This window comes from Prionailurus bengalensis, chromosome B1, assembly GCF_016509475.1.
Source record: "Prionailurus bengalensis isolate Pbe53 chromosome B1, Fcat_Pben_1.1_paternal_pri, whole genome shotgun sequence".
NCBI lineage: Eukaryota > Metazoa > Chordata > Mammalia > Carnivora > Felidae > Prionailurus > Prionailurus bengalensis.
The window spans coordinates 40521966-40548232 of record NC_057344.1 but is presented as its reverse complement, the minus strand read 5'-3'; the positions used below and the strand labels follow the sequence as shown (position 1 = coordinate 40548232).

The following is a 26267-nucleotide window of genomic DNA, read 5'->3' as shown; positions in this document are numbered from 1 at the left end:
CTATCTCCCACCCGTCTACCTGAGTTGACTTCACAAAGTCGGACTCCTTAGTTTTCCCCTTCTGGGGAGAGGATTCCAGAGAAACGTACTGGGAAAACAGACACTGTCTTGTTAAGAATCCAGGTATTCCCAGGGAAACCCCGTTACGAAACCAACCATCTCGCCCAGCTTTCTCTTTCAGGTCTCCTGCACCGGGTGGTTCCCGTCTCTCTCGCACCCAGCAAGAGCCGCGAGAGTCCCGCCCCCGGCACCGCCCCAGCGCGTGACGTCACCACGCGCGCCGCGCACCGCGCCCCCTGTCAGAGGCAGCCATTGTTCAGTAGGTCGCGCTGGCTTTGCCAGGGCTGGGTTGGTCCTGCCCCCCTCTCCAAGTCCCGGCCCCTCCTTAAAGCTGGGAGAGGGGGCCAGTCCGCGGCTTTGAGCACTCTGCGGTCCTCGGGTGCAGGCCACCATGAGCAAACGGAAGGCGCCACAGGAGTCGCTGAACGGGGGAATCACGGACATGCTCACAGGTTAGCGCCGCGCCAGGCGCCGCTGGCTTTCTTCTCCTTTCTTCCTACCTCACTGCCTTCCCGTCCTTCTCTCCTGTCCCCACAGCCCTGTAGATGGGTCTGGCCCCTTGCAGCGGGTAGTCTTCCGTACGGATCTTCCTTCAGCGCCCATTGCTGGTGGCTGAATGTCAGTCCTCCAGGGGACTCCTGTGTCACTGTTTGGGCTGTCTTTGGCCTGGCCCGTGTAGAAGCGTAGGGTCACTGTCCCTTAAGAAGTTGTTACATCCCCTTCTGGAAAACTCAGTTTTCGTTTGTTTACTCGTGGTTCTTGTTGACCCGAGCCTCTTGTTGCCTTTGCAGAACTCGCAAACTTTGAGAAGAACGTGAACCAGGCAATCCACAAGTACAATGCTTACAGGTGGGACGGTGCAGCATTCTCTGGTAGCATGCATCCTGGGATGTGTGGCAGTTAACAGGGCTGAGGGGCCAGTGGATATTTGGATCATATGCAAGAGGAGAAAAAAGCAACAACTGAGGGTATTGACTCTGTGGTTGTACCTTACTACAATATTTCTGGGATAATTTGGGCAGAGCTCTGGAGGATCGTTTCTAATCGGTTCCCAATCTGATTGCAAAATAGGTGTAGCTGATGTGTGTTTTTCCTATCATCAAATATGAATTGCTGAAAATGCAGTTTGATTTTAAGCCATAATGAAAGACAGTGTATGAGGTCTGTGCTATGAAATTCATGGAATCAGATTTTCATCTGGTTGGTGTTTGGCCGATCCTTGGATCCATTCTATCCTGTCCATCTTACCAGGACCCTTATCATAGCCATTATTCCCACATGCAGTTACTTGTGCCCCTTAGCTCACAAACATGTCCTAAGTCCCTCAGCTCTTACAAGCAAAAACAAAACAGCCTTCTTAACTTCCCTCTACCCTCTAGCTAGCTCCTGTCTCTTTCCTCCACTTTACAGTTAAGCTTCTTGAATAATCTGTTTCTTGTCTGGATTTTCTCAGCCCTGGTCATTCATTATCTCACTGTGGTATAATTGTCATCCTGCCATTCCTCTGAAAATGCTGTCACCTACATCTCACCTTATTGAACTCTCACTGGCATCCACCATTAGCTCATTGCATTCAAGTCTTAGCCTTGAATTCTGCGATGACACTCCTGTCTGTTCTTTCACCTCCTGTATTCCAATGCTAGGAGTTCCCAGAGGTCTGCCTTTTGTCCTTTTTTCTCATTTTCATACTTTCCCTGGCAGTCTTAACATTCTTGGCTTTGGATACTGGTTATGTCATTGACTCCAAATCTGTATCTCATTGACTTTTCTTCAGATTTTTAGGCTGCTATTACCTTTATCTCCACCCTTTCAAAATTAACCTCATTCCAAATTCATTCAAAATTCAAAACTGATTATGCTTCTTACCTTATCTTTTATGACTTCCTGTTTAAAGTAATTGTTCTATCAAAAAAAATATAATTGTTCTATCATCCACACATTTGAAGATCTAAAAATCAGAGATATTCAACCCTACATTTTATGTCACGCCAGGCTTCAGAGAGGAGATGTTTAGTTTTGAAGGAGCCTGTCAAGGGATAAGTGAAAGGAAGAATAGTCTAAGAAAGGAAACAATATGTGTCAAGGTATTGAGACCTGAGGAGTATGACATTTTCCAGGAAGTCAGTAGTTCAGTTTGCTTATGGAATATGGTCGGAATGAGGAAATCAGTCTGGAAAATCAGGTGATGCCTGCATGTATTTCCCTACCCAGATATACATTTCTCTTGATTGTGGCCAATATATTCTTTTGAAAATAGTTGTCTGATCCTGCCATTCTTCCAGAAGGCCTTTCAGGATTAATTCTTTTTCCCTTCAGGCTTTGCTCCATAATGCCAGTTGTCTGGTACTACTTGTCCTTACTGAAACAGTTCCCTCAACAAACTGTCCTCAACATACCTTTCCAGACTCATCATCAGTTACATGCTAATAGAGGTTGAAATCCAAATCTAAAGGTCTGTATGTGTTAGAACAGAATGAAAAACCAAGGATGCAAAGACTACCTGGTATTTATGCTTTAGACTTAGATGTACTCTGGCTTTTTTATCAGCATCATTGCTAAACTATATTTAGCACTGAAATTACAGACAGGATACCATCGGTAAGCTCCCAGGGTGTGCCCAATGTGTCACCAGATTATTGAGCTGGATGTGTGTGGAGATGGGCAAGAATCACAGGTCAGTGCTTTATGCAGAACTGAGATGAGAGCAATGAAAAAAAGAATATAACTATAAGGACATGGCGGAATGCAGTTGGAATTTTAGGCCATGAATTTAAAAATAACCATCCATAAACCCCTTTGGTATCTAGTAGTCTAAATACCACCAGGTGGCACATTTTTATGAGAGTTACAAACAATTGCTGAAAACTAGCTTATCCCCAGAAGGAAAGACTACTGGTCTGCTGAATCTCCCTAGTTTCACATATACAGTTAAAATTATGCTATCCTCAAATGTGAGGATTTTCAAAATACTTTTAAAAGATATGCAGGTGGTCTGTCATTTCATCTGAGTTTTTTAAGTTTGACACAGATGTGGAAAATTAGTTATTATGATAAAGTTTAAGCTAAATATTTGCTTGTATATGTGTTCCAGTTTAAGAAAAATTAAGACCTCCTTGGATTTGTAACTAACTGATTTTCTTTTCTTTTTTTTTTTTTTCCTCTTATAGAAAAGCAGCATCTGTGATTGCAAAGTACCCACACAAAATAAAGAGTGGAGCAGAAGCTAAGAAGTTGGTAAGTTTAGTGAGCAAGCTGATTGTAGAGTTCACACATGTACAAATTTGATGGGTTCCACTGGAAAATTAAATTTGCCTCTCCAAAGCTTCCTTGATCCACATACGCAGATTTCACTGCTCCTGATTTCTTGGAATAATATTAATGCTATATCAGTCATACTGTTTCATTGTCAAAGTGTGGAGGGTGTAGATTGAAATTCTGCTTTAAATATATGTAATTATAATTTTTTTCTATACCCTGCCATATACATATGTAATCACACTGAATTTCAGCTTGAGGGTTAGTCCTCAAGAATGTGGTGACAGAACGTATTGGCATGTCTGTCCCTAGCTCTTTTTCTGATAACAGGTATAAGAATTTATGTGAGTTAGTGAGAGTTGGTGTTCCCAAAGAGATCTTACCTACTAATCACATAATTGAGCCCCTTAGTATATTAACGCATTTAGCCCTCTTGTCTAATTTTCTTGAAGCCCTATATGCTCTGTCACTGTGTGTATCACAATTTCTAGAGGGTCATGGCTCTTGCTAATTTATATTTGTATTGCCAAGAATATACTAGGAAAGTCTACATGTTGTTCTCTTTCTTTTTTTTTTTTTAATGTTTATTTAATTTTTTTGAGAGAAAGTGACAGAGCAGGAGTGGAGGAGGAGCAGAGAGAGAGAGAGACACACACAGACTCTGAAGCAGGCTCCAGGCTTCGAGCTGTCAGCACAGAGCTGACGCAGGGCTCGAACCCACAAACCACGAGATCATGACCTTAGCTGATGTCGGCCGTTTAACCGACTGAGCCACCCAGGCGCCCCTGATAGATTGTTTTCTTTCATCTAAATCTCACTAAAAGATTCTAAGTTCCTGAAAATTGAGGACCATATCTTAATTCATCTTTTGTTAAAGATGTCAAACTGACGTGGCTTTTGATTGGTCTAAGTCCTGACAGTTATCACCTTCTTTTGTTATTCTTTACCCATTTGTGTTCACAAAAGTCCTCTAGAATTTAAGTTATCAATATTTGATTGTCCTTAATTTTCTCATGAGAACCTTCAATATATGAGCCATAACTGTCCCGTATTTTCACCTTTCAGAGTCGTGAAATTACCATAAATCTTGTACATCTTATGATTGAGTGACAGATTATCCACATTAATCATGTGCCACATCTTCATCTTGAATTAATTACTCAATACTAATCATGTCCTGGTGTATAGGTTTTAAATCTTTTGTACCAATAGACAGTTCTCAACTTCAGTATATCCTCCCCAAATAGACTAGCCAAGGAAGTTATAAATACATTGGACTTTAATTCTGAGTTTCTTTCCTGGTGAACTGACCCAGTGTTAACCTCAGGAGCCACTTCTGCTTCCATTCTGTTCCCCTTTTATCACTATTGACTTTCCTTTTTTATGTTAATTACCTGCTCATTTATTAGATTCAAACTTTTGACAAGCTTTAATGCACTTCATCCCAAATCTGAGCTTATGGTATATCTCTAAAAAAAAAAAAACCCACAAAAGTATCCAAAATTCCTTTTACATGAGACTGGACTTAATATGAAAATCACATAGGGGCACCTGGGTGGCTCATTTGGTTAAGTGTCTGACTTCAGCTCAGGTCATGATCTCATGGTTCGTGAGTTCAAGCCCTGTGTCAGGCTCTGTGCTGACAGCTCAGAGCCTGGAGCTTGCTTCAGATTCTGTCTCTCTCTCCCTCCCCCACTTATGCGTGTGTACGTGCATGCTCTCTCCAAAAAATAAACATTAGATAGAAAATATGAATATCACATCATTATTCCTTTCCACTATTATATTAAAAATCACCAACCTACTCTTTGGCACATATGAGTGCTTCTCAATAATTCTAGAAGTCTGATATTTCCAGAATGAGTGTTTGCCTCTTAATCCTTAATGTTAGGTATAGGAAATAGCCTAGGCTTAAATTGCTTCAGGTCAGTATGTGTCTTCTGATAAAGAAAATGAGAAACCTGAGCAGTTTCCATTTTCTAGTCTGTTCTGCTTCCTAAATCTTGTTCATTTCTATCTGGTAATTGCTGTTTTCAGAACTTGAATATGTGTTCAGTAGTCCTGGAACACTTATTAAGCATTAAATAAATCAAGAATATGGAAGGGTATACATAGGGCTAAGAGACAATAGGAAATAACTGGCACACATGTTGTGCACTTGAACATTTAACTTAAAAGGACCGATACCACCAAGAGTGAGCACTAATGTAAACTGTGGGCTTTGATGATGATGTTTCAATGTAGGTTCATCAGTTATAATAAAGGTAGTGTTGTGGTGGGGGATGTTGATAGTTGTGGAGGCTATGTGTGTGTGGGGGCTGAGGGTATGCGGGAACTCCGTACTTAGTGATCATTTTTGCCATGAACCTGTAACTACTATAAAAACTTATTTACAGGGAAAAAATAAAAAGGAAAAAAACATGAAAAAAGTGTTCAACTTGACCAATAATCAGAGTTGCAAATTAAAACAAGATGCTGTATGGTGTTATCAAACTATCAAATATAATATACAGTATGGATAAAGATGTGGAAAAAGACATACAGTTACTAATGATGGAAATCTTGGTTATTTACAGCTTTTCTGAAGGATAATTTGGCAGAATGTTGGCAAAATGCCTATCTCCTTTGTCCCAACAATTTTACTTTGAGGAATTTATCCTGAGGAAACCAGTAGAGATGGATGTATATAAGCATCATTCGTTCTGCACCTGTATGCCACGTATTCTCCTGGTGCTTCAGGTGAAGCAGTAAAAAGACAGGATCTCTGCTCTCATAGGGCTTATGTTCTAGAGCAGTGCTATCCATCACAATAACCATGAGCTGCATTTGGCTAGTGAGCTCTTGAAGTGTGGCTAATGTGACTCAGGGATTGTATTTTTTCACTTTAATCATGTAAACTTAGATCGTCTCATGTGGCTGGTGGCTACCGTGTTGAACTATACAGTTCTAGAGCAGTGGTTCTCAGTGTGGTACATAGACCAGCAGCAGCATCACTACCTGGGAACTTGTTAGAAATGCAACCTACTGGGGGAGCTGGCTGACTTAGTTGGTAGAGCGTGTCAGGGTTGTGAGTTCAAGCCCCACGTTAGATGTAGAGTTTACTTTAAAAAGAAGGAAGGAAGGAAGGAAGGAAGGAAGGAGAGAGAGAGAGAGAGAGAGAGAGAGAGAGAGAGAAAGAAAGAAAGAAAGAAAGAAAGAAAGAAAGAAAGAAAGAAAGAAAGAAAGAAAGAAAGAAAGAAAGAAAGAAAAAGAAGGGAACGGGAGAGAAGGGAAGAGAAGAAAGAAATGCGACCTTTTAAGTCAGAAACTCTAGGGTGAGATTGGCTTTCTGTGTTTTACCGCATCCCCAAGGTGATGATAATGTATATAAAAGCTTAAGAACCTCTGCTCTAGAGGAAATTCATGACATGGTTATATCAAAGTTTGTGAACTATCTAAATGTTTACCTGTAGGGTATTTGTTAAGTAAATTATGATACATTCGTACAGTGATATACTATGCAGCCATTAAAGATACTGATGTTGTATTTATATATTGATATGGAGATTTGTTCATGATCTGTTTTTAAGTTAAGAAAATACAAAGCAGTATGATTCTGTTTTTGTAAGAAAACTGTGTGTGTGTGTGTGTGTGTGTGTGTATGTATATATATATATATATATATATGCACATATATGCACATGTAACTCTGCTTATGTATATAAGCAGAGAAGGCTATGTAGCAGATGTTAGGTGATGAGATTACAATTTATTTTAATTTTCAGGGTGATGAAATTAGCAAGTGATTTTAATATTTTTCTTTTTGCAATTCTATTTCTCTTTTCTACAACAAAAATTAATTTAAAAAATAAGTCGTTTAGAATTGTTTTATTAGGGCTTCTCTTTTGTCAGTCATTTAAGGATTTTGTTGGGAGAATATATTTTCACCATGACTCAATTTTCTGTGTCCTACTGGTCATGTGATGATCATTTTTTTCATTTCCCATTTTTTACTTTATCTTTGAGTGATTTGGTAAGCATTATATTTATATGAGTTTTATATTTTTAATTTTCTATTAGCCTGGTGTAGGAACAAAAATTGCTGAAAAGATTGATGAATTTTTAGCGACTGGAAAATTGCGTAAGCTGGAAAAGGTAAAATTTTAACTTGTTTGCTTATTTGATTATAGTGTATGCTTTTTTTTTTTTTTTTTAGTGTTCTTTTTATTTCAAGAGAAGGAGAGCAAGCACGAATGGGGGAGGGACAGAGAGAGAGGGAGAGAGAAAATCCCAAGCAGACTCCATGCTATTAGCATGTTAGCACTAATATTTAGTGCTAATTAGTGCTAATTTAGTGCTATATTAGTGCTAATAGCACTCCATGCTATTAGAGTCCAATGCAGGGCTCAGTCTCACTATTTGTGAGATTATGACCTGAGCTGAAATCAAGATTTGGACACTTAATGGACTGAGCCACCAGGTGCCCCTCTAGTGTCTGTCTTTAGGGCAACTATCATATAGCATCATTGCAGGATGACTGATGTCATTCACCTGGTGAGATGGAGAAGAAAAAGAGAAGAGTGGAGTTTATGGCTTTAAGTGGTCTATTTTTTTAATTTGAATATCATTCCCCTAAAATAATAATTGTTCACTTATTTTATGTGTCCTTTATTTTTTAAAAATATGTTTTTTGGGGTGCCTGGGTGGCTGTCTTTGGGCATCTGACTTTGGCTCAGGTCATGATCTCGCAGTTCGTGAGTTCGAGCCCCACGTTGGGCTCTGTGCTGACAGCTCAGCCTGGAGCTTGCTTTGGATTCTGTGTCTCCCTCTCTCCCTCTCACTTCTCCCCCACTCATGTTCTGTTTCTCTCTTTCTCACAAAAATGTTTTTATTTTTAATATTTACTTATTTTTGAGAGAGAGACAGAGAAACAGAGCACAAGCAGGGGAGGGGCAGTGAGAGAGGAAGACACAGAATCCAAAGCAAGCTCCAGGCTCTGAGCTGTCAGCACAAAGCCCAACGCAGGGCTCAAAATCATGACTCGTGAGATCATCACCTGAGCTGAAGTCGGACACTTAACCAACCGAGCCACCCAGGTGCCCCTTTCTATATGTCCTTTAAGAGACTGTTAGCAGCTGTATTACAATTAGCTCCTCGTATCATTCAGAAGGTAGGTTATAAACTTTGATAAAAGATTGTTATATTTTAGAATTTCTGTTCTTAAGCTCTTTAAAGCATTTTTATGATTTTATTTCACCCTGGTGATAGTAACTATACCACTTATGGTCTTTTATGAATAAGCCTTTTAAAAGTATTGGATAAATGAGAGATGAAATATCTTCATTTGCTTTGTTATTCATCTATAACCACTGAGGTTATTTGTGAATACTTTTGTATGGTTTTACAAACAAATGTAAATGGCTCCTCAGGTCTCTTAGCAGACTGGTATGTTTCCAATAAGATCATTTGAGTCCTCAGAGCATTCCAAAATCATTATTAGACTTTTTTTTTTTTCTTAAAGATTCGGCAGGATGATACGAGTTCATCTATCAATTTCCTGACTCGAGTTAGTGGCATCGGGTAAGAAGTATTTTTTAAGTAGACACAGTAGTAGGGTTGGTTTTATTTTTTATGTAAGACAGAATAAGTATATTCTGTTTCCCTTCAAAACCTGTACCTTGCCATCTCTGTGTCTTTGTCCATATAGTTCACTCTTCCATATCTTATATGTCTGAGGCTGGTTCTTCAGGTACTACCTCTGCTTTCAAAGTCCATCCAAGGCAAGTGTTACCTCCTTCATAAAACCAGTTTGATTCCCCAGTCAGATATAATCTCCTTCTTCTAACCTCCACCTACACTTGCTCTGTGTACATCTTATCACTCCCTCCAGATTATGCCTCTTTTGCCTCTCTGAGCATGATATTTATCTTAAGCATTTAAACTTTTTTTCCATAGCACCTAACATAGTACCTTATAAATTTGGGACAAGCATCCAAGCATTTTTTAATGAAGGAATCTCTATCTTAAAATTTGAGTTAGCACCAAAGGGGGCTTCTTTGACACTTCTTGACAACATAAAGATTAACATTAAAACATTAAGGTTGTGGGGCACTTGGCTGGCTCACTTGGTGGAGCATGTGACTCTTCATCTCAAGGTGTGAGTTTGAGCCCCACATTGGGTGTAGAGATTACTTAAAAAATAAAATATTTATTTATTTATTTAAATCCAAGTTAGTTAACAAAGTATAGTATTGGTTTCAGGAGTAGAACTCAGTGATTCATCACGTACATATAACACCCAGCACTCATCCCAAGTGCCCTCCTTAATGTCCATCACCCATTTAGCCCATTCCCCACCCACCTCCAGCAACCCTTAGTTTGTTCTCTGTCTTTAAGAGTTTCTTATGGTTTGCTTCCCTTTTTGTTTTTATCTTACTTTTCCTTCCCTTCCCCTATGTTAATATTGTGTTTCTTGAATTCCACAAGTGAAATCATATGGTATTTGTCTTTCTCTGCCTGACTTATTTCACTTAGCATAATACACTGTAGTTCCAGCCACATTTTTGCAAATGTCAAGATATGCCAGTCTTTAAAATCTAAGATCTTTTTGTTTGTTTGTTTTAATTTTTGTTTAACATTTATTTTTGAGAGAGAGACAGAGCATGAGTAGGGGAGGAGCAGAGAGAGGGAGACACAGAATCCAAAGCAGGCTCCAGGCTCTGAGCTGTCAGCACAGAACCTGACGCAAGGCTCAAACTCACAAACTGGGAGATCATGACCTGAGCTGAAGTTGGATGCTTACCCAACTGAGTCACCCAGGCTCCCCTAAAAACTAAAATCTTAAAAACAAACAAACAGGGGCGCCTGGGTGGCTCCATCGGTTAAGTGGCCGACTTCGGCTCAGGTCATGATCTCGCAGTCCATAAGTTCGAGCCCCGCATCGGGCTCTGTGCTGATAGCTCGGAGCCTGGAGCCTGCTACTGTTTCTGTGTCTCCCTCTCTCTCTGCCCCTCCCCTGTTCGCGCTCTGTCTCTCTCTGCCTTTCAAAAATGAATAAATGTTAAAAAAATTAAAAAAAAAAACAACAAAAACCACTAAGGCTACACTGCTTTGCTTAAGTCGCATCTTTATGGAATGAGGCATTCTTTTAGATATGTGATTGTTCCTTTAAATAGCCACATTCTGATGAAAGTTATTGTAAAATATATTAAATTCTTAAACTTAGTACTGAAAATGAACATGACTCCTCAGGGACTTCGGGCCTTTCTAAAGTGTTAGAAGTTGTTCTAAAGAGCATCTGTGTTATTATTATCTTCTTTTTCTAGGGAAAAACACTGAATATTGCAAGTGGGGTAACTGGCAAAGTCAGAATTAGAACCCATGTTTCTGGACTCCCAATTCAGTTCTACTTGTTATGTGCCATATTGCCTTTCTGCTATGAATATCTGTTTCTGTGTCTCTACAAATACTCTTTGTCATAAAATTTTAGTTTAAATACCATTTCAGAGACCTTCCTTTGCTACCCAATCTAAAGTAGGACCCAGCCACTCGTCACTTTTCCGTATTTTAATTCATTTACCTGATACTTTAAAAATTTGTTTATATACCTATTTATTTTCTCTCTCTCCCCACTGGAATGTAAGTAGGTAGGTAAGACCAAGGTGCTTATTTGTCTTATTCTTGCTGTATTTTCAGCACCTAGAAGAGTATCTGACACATAATAGGCTCTCAGTTAATTGTTTGAATGAAAGAACTGTTTTCTTGTTTGTATGTCTGTCTGATGAATTAAGGTATATGTGTACTATAGCACCTAGCTGCTTGGATGTCTGTTTCATATCCAGGTTCATGGTTGTCTTCCTAGATTGAGACTTCAGGAATTCTTCTCTTTGGATAAAATCACACCACATTTTAACAGGTCTTGTTTAGCTTCACAGTAACTCTTCATGTTTGACAAGAGAAGACATACTTGGTTATTTGTTATTAAGGGGTCCTGAGTTTCACTTGATATTTAGATAATGCTTTTCTTTTTTTGTAGCCCATCTGCTGCAAGGAAGTTTGTAGATGAAGGGATTAAAACATTAGAAGGTGAGTATGTACAATAGGTCACCAGTCCCAGGTCACATATGCTCCTGAAGGATGGTTAATGCTCTAGCAAACTAGAACTTGAAAAACCTTTTCTCAACTAGTAAATAGGAATGGTAAGACTTTCATTTTAACTCTATAGCAGAGAGTAGATGTAAAGTAGAGCTTTTATTCCTATATTAAACTTGTTTAGGTTTATTACTCAGAAGAAGAGGAAGTGGCTTCTTTATTTAAATGCAGTGATTTTTTTTTTTAATTTTGTTTTCAACATTTATTTATTTTTGGGACAGAGAGAGACAGAGCATGAGGGGGGGAGGGGCAGAGAGAGAGGGAGACACAGAATCGGAAACAGGCTCCAGGCTCTGAGCCATCAGCCCAGAGCCTGACGCGGGGCTCGAACTCACGGACCTCGAGATCGTGACCTGGCTGAAGTCGGACCCTTAACCGACTGCGCCACCCAGGCGCCCCTAAATGCAGTGATTTCATTTGTAGATTTTGAAACAATTTAAATTGCCTTTTGTTTCTCTAGTGAAATTTTAGACAACAGAATCCTACACATTCAGCCTTAAAAGCAAAGTGATATACATGGAGAAAGATTCTGTAAGAGGCTTGCAATACTTAAGGAATTTTTGATTTCAAAGAAGTGATAAAAATAGAGCCTAAATCAAGTAATTATAAACATATTCCTTAAACCTAGTATAGTAATCCTTTGAATATAATTTATTTCTTCATATTTTTTAAAGGGTATATACTATATATAGGTAGATTTATTACAGTATATTTATTATAGTATGTATGTACAGTATACAATATAGATAGATTTATTACAGCATTTGGGGTTTAATATTTGTGGATTCAACTATCTGCAAGCAACCGAAATGGTTAGGTGGACAGGTTCTAGAGATGAACCTGGGTTTGAATCCATTCTCCACCACTTTATTAGAATTGATGATGATCATGGTGCTTTGGTTTCTTAGCTGCAAAATGCTATCATAATTTCTACCTCATATGATTTAAAGCAGTAATGTATGAAAAGCACTTAGTGCACAGTTCTTGGTATGTAGTAAGTACTTAAAAGTGGTAACTGACTCTCAAGAGGCATGATTAATTAGTAATACTGCAAAGTTAAGAATTTGTGTGAGTCACATAGCAAGAGAATGAACTCTACTATATCTGCATCTCAGAGAGGGTTTGGGCTCTTCTGCCTGTGGCATATTTGGTTTATCTGAGTGAAATATTGGTTAAAGGGGTCAAGAATTTGTTTTTAAACAGAAGTTGCATCCCTTGGGAGTGTCAGAGATCAGCTATAATGGTTTTTACAGTATTTCACAATTCACAGATATGTAATATAACTGTCAACATCTATATCCTTACATATTACAAATTCATTAGTTCCATTGCATTTTCAGTGTTTATTATGTACACAGAACTATGACAAATATTAAGTGCTCCATGTATTATAAAGATTTTTGTTTTTCTCCATTTTGTATCTCCAGAGAGAATCTATGTGAATATAAGGGTGACTGTAGAAATTGCTTTGGAAGCATACTTATCTTGCTGTTTCTTTAACAAGGCTTACTCCTGTACTTATGCCCAGTGAAGGAACATCACTTCTAGATTTCAGATATGATGTGACAGCTTTTTAATCAAAATAATGAAGATAACACTTTTCCTTTCAACAGGATTTCAGCCACAGTGCCTATACAAGTTACTACTCAATAAATACTAGTTGAATGAAGGAGTAAATGAACAAATGGGCAATATAAACTAACATAGTCCTAAAACATTCAGAAGTTGTGGCTATTGCTGCTATGAACCATAAATTAAGCAATATAGGTTCTTATAACGCTGCTTTTTGCTATAGTCAGTGAAGTGTGGTATGATCCTGGCATGTTTAATCTATTATTCTGTGTAACTATAATTGAAATTTTGATTCAGTAAATAAAAATCATGAAATCAACTGTTAGATTTTACTACATTGATTTGAAGAAACTTTTATCTAGTTCTTAATATCAGAATTTTTTTATCTTTTCAAAGTCATTTCAGTGTATTTTCCTGGTAGTTCTTTGTAAAAAGGATCACTAAATTTAGCGACTTTTTTCCCAAGAATGTTTAAATTAGCACCTCAACTTTATATGTCTTCTATACAGATCTCAGGAAACATGAAGATAAGTTGAACCATCATCAGCGAATTGGGCTGAAGTAAGATAGCAAATTTTCTTTTATTTTGACACTTAAGATGTAAAAGTAAAATTTTTTTATAGCTATTCTTCTTCCATACACCATAATAATTCTTCAAACTTAGCTAAACACAATCATTTTTCTATTTCAGGAATACTAAGATTTGTTGCAGCTTTTGTAGAGAATATGCCTGTTTTCACACATCTTGTTATTGCCTTCTAGTTTGCTTTCTTGTGTTGAGTATTTCCCTCATGCTCTTGACTTCAGGGAGGAACTTCCTCTTAAAATACATAGGACTGAGTGCATCAGTCAGTTAGCAGGTGTTTATTTTGTGCTTAACTATTGTAGAAAGCATTGTGTCAGGTCTGGGGTAAGGTTATAAACAGGATCAGTGTAGCTCTTAAGAAGTTTAGAGTCTGCCCAAGAAGCTAGGACGTGAGTACGGAATGCTAAATTAGAAAAAGATAAAAACCCAAAGACCTAAATAATGGTGTAGGAATGTTGTATATCAGCATCAGTAATTATTTTGTGTGCTGATACAATCTGGAATCCCTTTTGTAATGCATAGTACATAAGCAGGTATCACTTCCTGTCTTACAGTCTTGTTGGCAGGTTAGCCCTGTTGATGCCTCACCATAATCCTCTAAACTCACACTGCTCTTCTAAGACTCTGAGCCGGTCAGAAACCAGGATGGTGTAGTCCTCCCTTTCCTTGCATTTACTCAATAGAGATCTTCTGAAGAACTTGGTTGTTGTGAGAGGTGGTTTTGAGCAGGTGCTTTATCAGTTTTAGATGTTATTTCATACTGAGATATTTTTGTAACAGCTTTATTGAAATATAATTCAGATACCATACAATTCATCCTTTTATAAAGTATACAGTTCAGTGGTTTTTAGTATATCCATGGAATTGTGCAACCATAACGACAGTTGATTTTAGAACATCTTTGTTATATCCCAAAAAGAACCCATACCTATTGGCATTTACTCCCCATTTCTCTCTACCTGCCCCTCTCTCTCCACCCACTCCCCACCCCCACTCTACCCCCACCCCCTCTTCTGACAACCATTAATATACTTTCTGTCAATATAGATTTGCCTTTTCTGGTCGTTTCATATAAATGAAATCATACAATATGTGATCTTTTGTGAATGCCTTCTTTCACATAGCATAATGTTATCTGGATTCATAGGATAATGTTTTAAAATATGATAATTTTGCAGGATTTAAGAGCAATAAACTGTAACCCCGTGACTTATACACAAAGTGGAGGGAGCAGTCCACTTTGGAAATATACTAACTTACTCTTGGTATAGGAAATGTGAAGTTTATTTAAATATATTTACTTACTCTTGGTATAGGAATGTGAAGTTTATTTAAAAGAAGTTTAGATGGAGTATCTGGAATACCATAAAGAATGACACTTAAAAATTTTAGTCTAAGTTAAGAAACAAACTTACCCTTACCCTCCACCCTACTGTTATCTTCTTACTAAGTGCTAGTCTTGATTTTTGAATGATGTACTGGGATAAGGACACTTGATATGGTAGGCAGTTTATTTTTTAAGAAGATTTAAATTTCACAAAAATCGTTTGTCTACTTATTCTGTCTTTATAGATATTTTGAGGACTTTGAGAAAAGAATTCCTCGTGAAGAGATGTTACAAATGCAAGTAAGCATGTGCTGAATTGTATTCTTTGATTAGAATTGACAATGTCACTTGTTGAAAAGCCATTTTTAGAATACTGACTTAATTTTTTTTCTATTAGGATATTGTACTAAATGAAGTTAAAAAAGTGGATTCTGAATACATTGCTACAGTCTGTGGCAGTTTCAGAAGAGGTAACATACTTCCTGATCTTAGGTTATTCATGCCTTGATATTATAATTGCCTAATGTATACCAAAAAAAAAATGGAACAAAGAGATGTAATTTGTGTTACTTTATAGATATACTAAGATCCAGTAGAGTATTATCTAAGTTTATTTGTTTATAGATAGGAATATGTATTAAAAATTAGAGAAAATTCATCCTTATTTTATTATAGGATGATATTTTAATGACTAGCTTTAACAAATTTTATAAAACAATTTTATATATATTAAGAGTCTAGGAGCAATTGACTACATGCTAGTAAAGCTGTGGGAAGATGGTGGTGTTTTTTTTTTTTAACTTTTTTTATTTTCCAAGTTTTCTGTAACGAATCTAAAAATACTGTCTCTGAAGCACTAATTCCAAACCAGTTCTCACAACAACCAGGTCCTTCAGATGATCTCATTCTATGTGAATGTGAGCAAAGTGGGAACCAAGAGAATCCTGGTTTCTTACTGGCTCAGAATATGGAAGGGTAATATAAATTTTAAAATATTAACTTTAAAAATTGTAATACCAAAACTTGATTTAAAACTTTTGGAATAGTTATCTGACTGAATCCCTGGCCACCTTTGGAGTATTGCTTAAGCAGTAGGTAATGAGCTACCACAAATTCTCAGGGTAGCTGCTTTAAGAATCTGGAGCTGGGAGAGGAAAGTGCCACATCAATAATTGTTGACAAGTAGAAAGAACATAGGACTGGGACCAAAAGACTTGGGCCCTGAGGCCAAATCTACTGTCACTACATGATTGAAGTAAGTCTGTCTCTTCACATCCCCTTTTCCATATTTGCAAAATGAGAGGATTAAAGTTAACGAGTTGTTTGAGTTTTTCTGTGCATCAGAAATACCTAGAAAGTTTAAAAAGAAAAGTACACATTGTTGTACTCTGCTACAAACCTACTAAATAACAATCTTTTTAGGTGGGGCCTTAGAATCTGTATTTTCAGAACACAGACTTGGATACACAGCAGGCCAAATGCATGCTCAGTTGAAGATGACAGCCTTTCTGGATTTCAGTATTTCTATTTTAGTTTTGCTTTTATTGAGTAGATCATATGGTTGCATGCTTTAATATAAAAAAGGTATACACTAAGAAGTTTCCCTTCTACCCTGTCCTAGTTCACTCTTTCCACTCCCTCCCACCACTGTCCCATTAATGACCACTTTCCTGTGTGTTCTTTCAGTGGTTTTACAAGTAAATATAAATGAATGTAAATATATATCCTTTTTTCCCGTTTTGTTTTTTTTATTTATTTAAAATCTTTTTATTATTGAAGTATAGTTGACATACAATGTTATATTAGTTTCAGGGGTACAACATAGTGGTGACAATTCTGTACACTACACGGTGCTCACCACAATAAGTGTAGTTTCCATCTCTCACCATACAATGTTAATACAATACTGACTGTGTTAACTATGCTGTACTTCTCATCTCCATGACTTATTTATGACTGGAAATTTTTACTTCCTAATCGCTTTCACCTATTTTATCCATCCCCCCACTTAGCCCTACCTCTGGCAGCTACCAGTTCTCTGTATTTATAAGTCTGTTTCTGTTTTGTTTGTAGTTTGTTTTGTTTTTTAGATTCCACATATAAATGAATCATATGGTATTTATCTTTCTCTGACTTATTTCACTTAGCGTAATACTCTCTAGGTCCATCCATACTGTCAAAAATGACAAGATCTCATTCTTTTTTAGGACTGAGTAACATTCCATTGTATATTCATACCACATTGTCTTTACCTAATGAATACACGTTCTTGCTGTCCTCCTCCGCCTTTCACAAAAGTAACATAGTATATACACAGTATGTACCTTCTTAATAAAGCATATCTTGGAGATCTTTTCCACATCAGTATATAGAGAGCATGTTTATTCTTTTTTATTTTTTTTTTTAACATTTATTTATTATTGAGAGACAGACACAGTGTGTGAGCGGGGGAGGGTCAGAGAGAGGGGAAGACACAGAATCCAAAGCAGGCTCTAGGCTCTGAGCTATCAGCAGAGAGCCGGATGCGGGGCTCCAACTCATAACCCATGAGATCAGGACCTGAGCCGAAGTTGGACGCTTAACCAACTGACTGAGCCACCCAGGCACCCCTGTTCTTTTTTATAGCTTCATAACATTTGGTTATGTCGGTGTTTCATACTTTATTTATTTGGTCCTTTGTTAATAGACTCTTGGGTTATTTCCCTTTTTATGCTAAAGTAATTGTTTTGTTTTTTAAATGGATAGAGTAATGCATTTTGGGTAGTAGGTTGATGGTAAAAGACACAACTTTTAAGAGAAATGAGAAGAAAAGAAGACAAAATTTTCTTTCTTAAAATAGCTTCCTTGAATGTCCTGGGAACAGCACACAATGAATCTAGTCTTCTTTATGTTTAAATATCTGGTTAAAGATTATTGATGCATAAAGTGGTGGTCCAGAGACACTGCCATATCTTCAGTGACCAAAAGTATGTTTTGCATATATTGTACTTACAAAAATGCAAAGAAAGGAGATAAACAGTATTATTTTATGCCAACTGTGCGGCAGGCACTATTCTAGATGCTTTTACATATTATTCTTAGTTGTACAATGGCCAATAGAGTAGTTTTTAGTAGTTTATAGACAGAGAAACTGAGGTCTAAAGGAATATACAGTCCACATTTGTAATATTGAAACAAAAGACATTTAAAATGAAAATCCGTTGAAAGGAACACAAACTTTTATAGTTTTATAATAAAAGAAAGTATAAATAACTGTATGTAACCTTTCTAAAGTTATGTGGTTGTAGAGTGGGGGTCAAAATAAAAACCTAAGTCATTATAAAGTGCTATATTCTTATCCATGATACCATAATAGTAATTTTTACTAATATTCATTAAATGAATTGAGTTGTAAGAGTTGGAATGGATTTTCTGATTAGCCTTTACAGAGTTAGAACATAGTGTTTAATTTGAAGTTTTTAGATATATAGTGTTCATAGTTGTATTTTAAAGCTTTTTTCATAATGAGGATTTACTAATTAACATATAGTTGTTTTCAGGTATACAATATAATGGTTCAACTATTCTGTGCATTACTCAGTGCTCATCATGATAAGTACTCTTAATCCCCTTCACCTATTTCACCCATCCCCTCACCTACCTCACCTCACCTCTGGGAACCACCAGTTTGTTCTCTATATTTAAGAGTCTGTTTTTAGGTGTGTCTCATTTTTTCTTTGTTCATGTGTTTGGTTTCTTAAATTCCACACATGAGTGAAATTGTATGGTATTTGTCTTTCTCTGACTGACTTATTTCACTTAGTATAATACACTCTACATCCATCCATATTGTCGCAAATGGCAAGATTCATTCTTTTTTTTATGCTGAGCAATATTCCATTGTATATATAGACCACATCTTTTTATTTTTATTTTATTTCTTTATAAAATTTTTTTTAACATTTATTTATTATTGAGAGACAGAGCATGAGCATGAGCATGGGGGAGGGGGTGGCAGAGAGAGAGGAGGAGATACAGAATCCGAAACAGGCTCCAGGCTCTGAGCTGTCAGCACAGAGCCTGACGCAGGGCTCGAACTCATGAACTGTGAGATCATGACCTGAGTCAAAAGTCAGTTGCCTAACCAACTAAGCCACCCAGGTGCCCCAGAAATTTAAATTGTTTTTTTTTTTTTTTTTTTACATTTATTCATTTTTGAGAGACAGAGAGAGACAGATCACAAGTGGAGGAGGGGCAGAGAGTGAGGAAGACACAGAATCTGAAGCAGGTTCCAGGCTCTAAGCTGATATGGGGCTCGAACCCACAAACCGCGAGATCATGACCTGAGCCGAAGTCGGACGCTTAACCAACTGAGCCACCCGGGCACCCCTAGACCACATCTTCTTTATCTATTCATCTATCAGTGAACACTTGGGTCATCTATTGCTGGACACTTCATTGCTCCCGTGTCTTAGCTATTGTAAATAATGTTGCAGTAAACGTAGGGGTGCATGTATGTTTTTGAAGTAGTGTCTTTATTTTCTTTGGGTAAATGCCTATTAGTGGAATTACTGGATCATATGGTAATTTGATTTTTAATTTTTTGAGAAACATCTATACTGTCTTCCACAGTGGCTACACCAGTTTACATTCCTACCAACAGTACATGAGGGTTCCTTTTTCTCCACATCCTCGCCAACACTGTTTTTTGTGTTTTTGATTTTAGCCATTCTGACAAGTGTGAGGTGATAATCTCATTGTTCTTTTGATTTTTGTTTCCCTGATGATGAGTGATGATGAGCATCTTTTCATGTATCTGTTGGCCATCTGTATATCTTTTCTTGGAAAAAAGTCTTTCAATATTGTTTTTATTCATTATTGAGTATTTAGGTGCATTTTGTTTTAATTTTTTGTTTTTAACATTTATTTATTTTTGAGAGAAAGACAGAGCACAGGTGGGGGAGAGGCAGAGATGGAGGGAGACACAGAATCCGAAGCAGGCTCCAGGCTCCCAGCTGTCAGCACAGAGCCTGATGCAGGGCTTGAACTCATGAACCGTGAGATCATGACCTGAGCTGAAGTCAGACGCTTAACCGACTGAGCTACCCAGGTGCCCCTAGGTGCATTTTTAGTACATTAAACTCACCAACTGTATGTAATGCACATTTAATGCCAATCACTGTTGTTATTCCAGATTCTGCAGTTTATATTAGTATACCTGAACAGTTGGACAGAAAATTGAAATCTTTTAACTAACTCTGAATATGAAGTGCAGTGAAATATAGTTAGTCTACAAGAAGTAAAGCTCCTCAGTGTGACATCACTTTGGTTTTGTATTTGCCTGCTAATTTATAAATTCACATAGGGAATTCCATACATATTTTTTGTTATCATAGGTGCAGAGTCCAGTGGTGACATGGATGTCCTTCTCACCCATCCAAGCTTTACCTCTGAATCAACTAAACAGGTACTGCAGAATTTCTAGTCAAATATGCTGTTTTACACAACAGTAAATATCATTTTCTTTCTTTTTTTTTTTTTTTGAGAGAGAAAGCATGTGTGTGTGTGCAAGCATGGGAGGGGCAGAGGGAGGAGAGAGAGAATCTCAAGCAGGCTCCACACCCAGTGCAGAGCCCAGCATGGGTGTCGATCTCACACCTGTGAGATCATGACCTGAACTGAAATGAAGAGTCGGACACTTAACTGACTGAGCCCCACAGGCACTCCTAAATAATCATTTCTAAATGATAGTTGGATATTTCAGAATGAATTTTTGCTTTAATCTTTTTGAAAAGTCAGTTGAAGTGCTCTGTACTGATTGACATCTGTGAAAGGCAAAGTAAGTGGTTGAAAGGGATACACAATAGTGTTTTTCTGCAAGGAACTGGGGGTGGGGGGCACAGTCTAATTTTCAAAAAAGAAACTTAGTACAACATTTCCAGAATTATTTATTGCCTATCATGGATATTTTAGAAATATCCACTATAATATTCAGGTTTTCATTAAGAGAATATTTTCCTACTAAAAAATGTTATATTAAGAAACTTTATCCCTGTTAGAAAAACCCATGAAGGCAAAACATTTTTGATTTTGGAATATATACTTTTTTTAAAAAAAAATTATTTAATGTTTGTTTATTTTTGAGAGAGAAAGACAGAGCATGAGAGGCAGAGGGGCAGAGAGAGAAGGAGACACAGAATCCAAAGCAGGCTCCAGGCTCTGAGCTGTCAGCACAGGGCTTGAACTCACGGAGTGTGAGATCATGACCTGAGTTGAAGTCAGACGCTTAACTGACTGAGCCACCCAGGCACCCTTGGAATATATACCTTTTAAAGATGAAGCAGCTAACTTTTTGATTTAATGAGACAGACGAACCCAAATGATGTTTGAGAGTATCAATGATATTGGTGAAAAATGATGGTTTCTAAAAATACGTTTCATTTGATAAATGAGTTTTGTGTTAGAAGAAGAAAGTACTTAGAGGAAAGCTAGGCATTTCTCCATAGATAATTCGAAAACTCATCTTAAAAAATGTTTTCTGGCTATAAAAGAGTAATTATTTTCTTTTTCCCTATTTATGTTTCTATAGCCAAAGCTGTTACATCGTGTTGTGGAGCAGTTACAGAAGGTCCATTTTATTACAGATACTCTGTCAAAAGGTGAAACCAAGTTCATGGTAAGTACTTGTTTGAGTTAACACTTCTGAACAAAAATCTTGGAAACTGTTCAGTAACCATTCTAAGTGTGTGACTCTCAGTATTGTTAGTATTAGAGTCAGTAAATAGGATATCCATGAGAGTTTAGAGAAGAATTAATAAGATGCTAATCTCAGAATATTTTAGTAAAGACTTTTGTTTTAAATTTTCCACTTGTAACTAATCTGAGCTACTGAAATACATAATTAGGCATAATCTGCTTTTATTAAAATTTCTATAATGACTTCAATGGATCATAAGTTTTTCTCTAAAATAGCAAATGTTCTCATATTCTCAGACTTGGAATTCTTGAGTAAGTGAGATTAGAATTGTCTGAAGAATATTAATCTATTACAACACCAAAGAAAGAGAAGAAATTAGGGCATGTGATACAAACATGTTATGCAGCATGATAAGCAGAGGAGTTAATAGAGATTTTCACGGTGAAACCCATCATGATGAATTGTTAAAATCCTGTAGAGTTCCAGGCAATTAAACTTTGAAGATTCAAGACAAATGGCAAATGAATTAAGAAGAGGTTAATAAATATCTCTGTGTAAAAAACCAACAGGAAGGCAAGTAGAAATCTAAGACTAAGGTAATAAAGGGTTACCTTTGTTCTGCTGCTCACTTAAATACATACCTTGAAACTCCTTTTTTCCGTGTCCCCTTTTCCCAAGTCATATGCCTGAAATGGAAAGAGATTGTGCTTTTGGGGAGCGGAAATGCTAATACTAGAAAGAGTCTCATTGCATAATTTGACAGTGGTTTTAGCCAAAAGTAGGATAAGATGGTTGAGATAGATCATTGAAGCATCGTGTCCTTCAAAAAGTAGAACAGTGCTCGCCAGGGACCTGTGGGGAAGGGGAATGTGGAGTTAGTATTTAACAGACCCAGAGTTTCAGTTGGGGAACGTGAAGAAGTTCTGGAGGCGGATGGTGGTGATAGTTATACAACAGTGTGAATATACTTAATGCTATAGAACTTCAAACTTAAAAATGGTTAAAATGGTAAACTTTATGTTGTGTATATTTAATCAGACACACAGAAAATCATGTCATTAAATTCAACAGGATGATTTTATTGGGCTATGAAACTATTGCCAAAGTTGGTCACATTTTATAATGTTTCAAAGGAACTTTAGGAAAGGTAAAAATAAAATTCTAGTCAAGTCTTTAGGAATTAAATCTATGAGCTGTTCTCCCAAATCTGTCTGATTTGGAGCTTTTACTCTATGCCCAGAAATATAGACATGTGAGATGTTATTAAAAATAGGGTTTATATATGCTCTAGGAACATCCCTTTTAAGTTGAAGTTGAAATTGATTATATTCACCAAAATGAATCTGCATAAAAAATAAATCTGTGTAAAATAATCTTACATTTAAAGAGCATTCAATCAGATAAAATCCTAAAAATAACATGTGGTAGACAACTTGAATTTTTTTTTCATTGTAGGAAAGTGTCCTGGTATACCTGGGGATATTCTGGGGACCCCTTCTGGCCTAACTCTCTACCTCCTCTAGTCATCTCTGTGAAAGGCCCTAGGACTTCTACTGGGGAAGCGCACCTGCTCTTTTCAGAGTTAGTGACCAGGAAGGTGTTTATGCAATGCAATAGCAGGAACATTTTTTTTGCAGTCTGAACAGTATTCTGCTGTGCTCAAACAGAGATCCAGAGGCAACACCAACAGAGGCTAGTAATCCAGCTAGCAAGAATACAAAGAAAAATTACAAACTGGTGGGCTGGGTATAACCTAAAAAGGAAAGGTGGGTAGCCACGTGTATGTAAACATAAAGCGTTGCTGGCAGTGGTGGAATTGGGTTACCCCAGTAAGTGCTCAGTCAAAGAAGAGAAGACCTTTGTCTGTCAGCCAAATTCCAGTGACTGCTACAAACCAGGCTGGTTCAGACCTTATTGCACATGTGATGCTTGAAAGACTAGGGCCACTCAACAACCCTAGTACAAGGCTGGAAACCTTCACTCCATCTTGCCTTCCCATTCTCTCAGTCATAGTCCTAACAGCATGTATATAGTTATTGCCAAAAAGAGAATTCCCCAAATCTATTTTCCAAAAGAAAACAGGTGAACATAATAATAAAGCGGGTTTTTTGTTTGTTTTTATAGTTTGAGCAAGAAACTGAGGTCTTTGTGTTGTGACATAGGAATCCATCCTAGTGGATGGTTTGTGTATAAAGTTTGGATACTGTACATGTGGCTCATATATTCTCTGAAGCTTAAAAAAATGCCATGTGTGAGCCTGCTGTTTGACATTTATAATTGGTATGTGGTAGGATGAGGAGCAATCCAGGTTAGCTTTCAAGTCAATTTATTTTGGAGGCAATAAGGGGTAATTGGTACCTTATTGCAAAGAAAAGGTGTGTGTTGGTATGTTGCATTGTGGAGGAATATACAGAAGCTCTAAAATCTTATTCTGGCTCCGTGACTAATGGATCGTGTGACATTAGGCAAGTTGCTTTACCTCTGTAAGGCCTTAATATTTTTACCTATAAAATGATACACTTGTGCTGTGTCAAATGACAGTTATACAGATCAAATTAAGTAACATACGTGGACACTGAAGGGTTTGTACAACTATCTTCATAGAGTGAATCTTCAAAAGAGTAGTACAAAGTGTTACACTAATATAGTATGATGTGATATAATATAGATACAGTATTTCTGTTTGGAAACAGATCAGTAGAGGAGAGCGACCTGGTAGGGATTAAATTGGGAAACAAAAAGAGGGACAGAAAGTGAGAGAGGATGGTGATATGAGAGAACAAAACAGGGAGAATGAGTGCCAATAGGATGAGAAAGGTGTGTTCAGTCAGTTCAACAAATATACATTAAGCATCTACCACTTTTCAGTACATCTCCTGGGATGTATCTGAATTTCAGGAGAATTTATAGTTGGGACAGTGTGGGAAGGGAGTGATGGTTTACATGACCATAATAGGGGCACCTAGGTGTCTCGGTTAAGCGTCAGGTCATGATCTCACAGTTCATGGATTCAAGCCCCATGTCGGGCTCTGTACTGACAACTCAGAGGCTGGAGCCTGCTTCAGATTCTGTGTCTCCCTGTCTGTCTGCCTGCCACCACTCACACTCTGTCTCTTTCTCTCTCGAAACTAAATAAACATTAAAAAAATAAATTAAAAAAAACCACAATGACCATAATAAATAGGTAAATCACGTGTTAGGTTAAGATAATAAGTACTATTTTTAAAAAAAGAAAAGGAGGGTATGGGGAGATGGGCAGGTAGGAAACAGCATTGAATAGGATGGTCAGAAGCAGCCCCTTTGAGAAGAGGAGACTTGAAAGAGGACTTGAGGTAAGGGAGTCACCCAAGCAGAAAGCTCGGCAGGAGTCAGAGCAGTTGCCCTGAGTGCATGAGCTTCAGCAGAGAGAGTCAAAGAAGCTGAGATCTTTTAAGTTTCTGAAAGGAAATTGGCTGAAAAACAAAGTCACCTTAGAAAATGGAATAAACCTGGGTGCCTGGCTGGCACAGTCTTTAGAGCATGTGACTCTTGATCTCAGGGTCGTGAGTTCAAGCCCTATGTTGGTCGTAGAGCTTACTTTAAAAAAAAAACAACAACATGGGAATGCACACTGGTGCAGCCACTCTGGAAAACAGTATGGAGGTTCCTCAAAAAACTAAAAATAGAACTGCCCTACGACCCAGCAATTGCACTACTAGGTGTTTATCCAAGGGATACAGGTGTGCTGTTGTTGAACGTTTATACCAGCACTATCAACAATAGCCAAAGTTAATGTCAATCGATGGATGAATGGATAAAGAAGATATATATATATATATATATATATATATATATATATATATATAATATATTGGATAGTATATTGTATATAATAATATATGAATATATTATTCAATATATGAATATACATTCATATAATATATGAATATATGAATAATATATTGTATATATATACATGTATATTTATATATACAATGAAGTATTATTTGGCAATCAAAAAGAATGAAATCTTGCCATTTACAACTACATGGATGTAACTAAAGGGTATTATGCTAAGTGAAATTAGTCAGAGAAAGACAAATATTATATGACTTCACTTACATGAGGACTTTAAGAGACAAAACAGATGAACATAAGGGAAACAAAAATAATACAAAAACAGGGAGGGGGACAAAACAGAAGAGACTCATAAATATGGAGAACAAACTGAGGGTTGTTGGAGGGGTTGTGGGAGGGGGGATGGGCTAAATGGGTAAGGAGCATTAAGGAATCTACTCCTAAAATCATTGTTGTACTATATGCTAACTAATTTGGATGTAAATTTAAAAAAATTAAATTAAAAATAAATAAACAACCAAAAAAAAAAACCAAATAAAAACAACAGCAAAGTGAAATAAACTATTCTCATTGCATATACAGTTGATTTCAAAATCTCTTGTTTCTGTAACAACTGACTAAATAATTTTAAAGATATGACCATTCATGTCTTTTTCAAGTTCTCTTCAAAGCATGAATTCCTTTAAACTAATAGTCACCAAGCCTCAGGAAAGCCAGGGTTAATATTCCAGATCTTCTTGTAAAGCCATGATCTTTAGATAATTGAGTTACTCTTCCTGTGAATAAAATGACATTTGGAAGAAAAAAAAAACAAACAATTTCTC

The 26267-nt window shown here is 37.1% G+C and overlaps 1 protein-coding gene across 1 annotated transcript in view; it reads left to right on the top strand.

Moving 5' to 3' along the window:
- The first annotated feature begins 277 nt into the window (after positions 1-277).
- The window catches only part of POLB (DNA polymerase beta), a 29881-nt gene continuing 3891 nt past the window's right edge, over positions 278-26267 (top strand). Inside the window, exons 1-11 of the mRNA XM_043563075.1 lie at positions 278-512; positions 852-909; positions 3228-3294; positions 7375-7449; positions 8816-8874; positions 11330-11379; positions 13527-13578; positions 15176-15230; positions 15328-15400; positions 20306-20376; positions 21499-21585. Of these exons, the coding sequence (XP_043419010.1) occupies positions 452-512; positions 852-909; positions 3228-3294; positions 7375-7449; positions 8816-8874; positions 11330-11379; positions 13527-13578; positions 15176-15230; positions 15328-15400; positions 20306-20376; positions 21499-21585 (708 nt within the window). The 5' untranslated portion in view covers positions 278-451. The remainder of the gene's footprint in view (positions 513-851; positions 910-3227; positions 3295-7374; positions 7450-8815; positions 8875-11329; positions 11380-13526; positions 13579-15175; positions 15231-15327; positions 15401-20305; positions 20377-21498; positions 21586-26267) is intronic.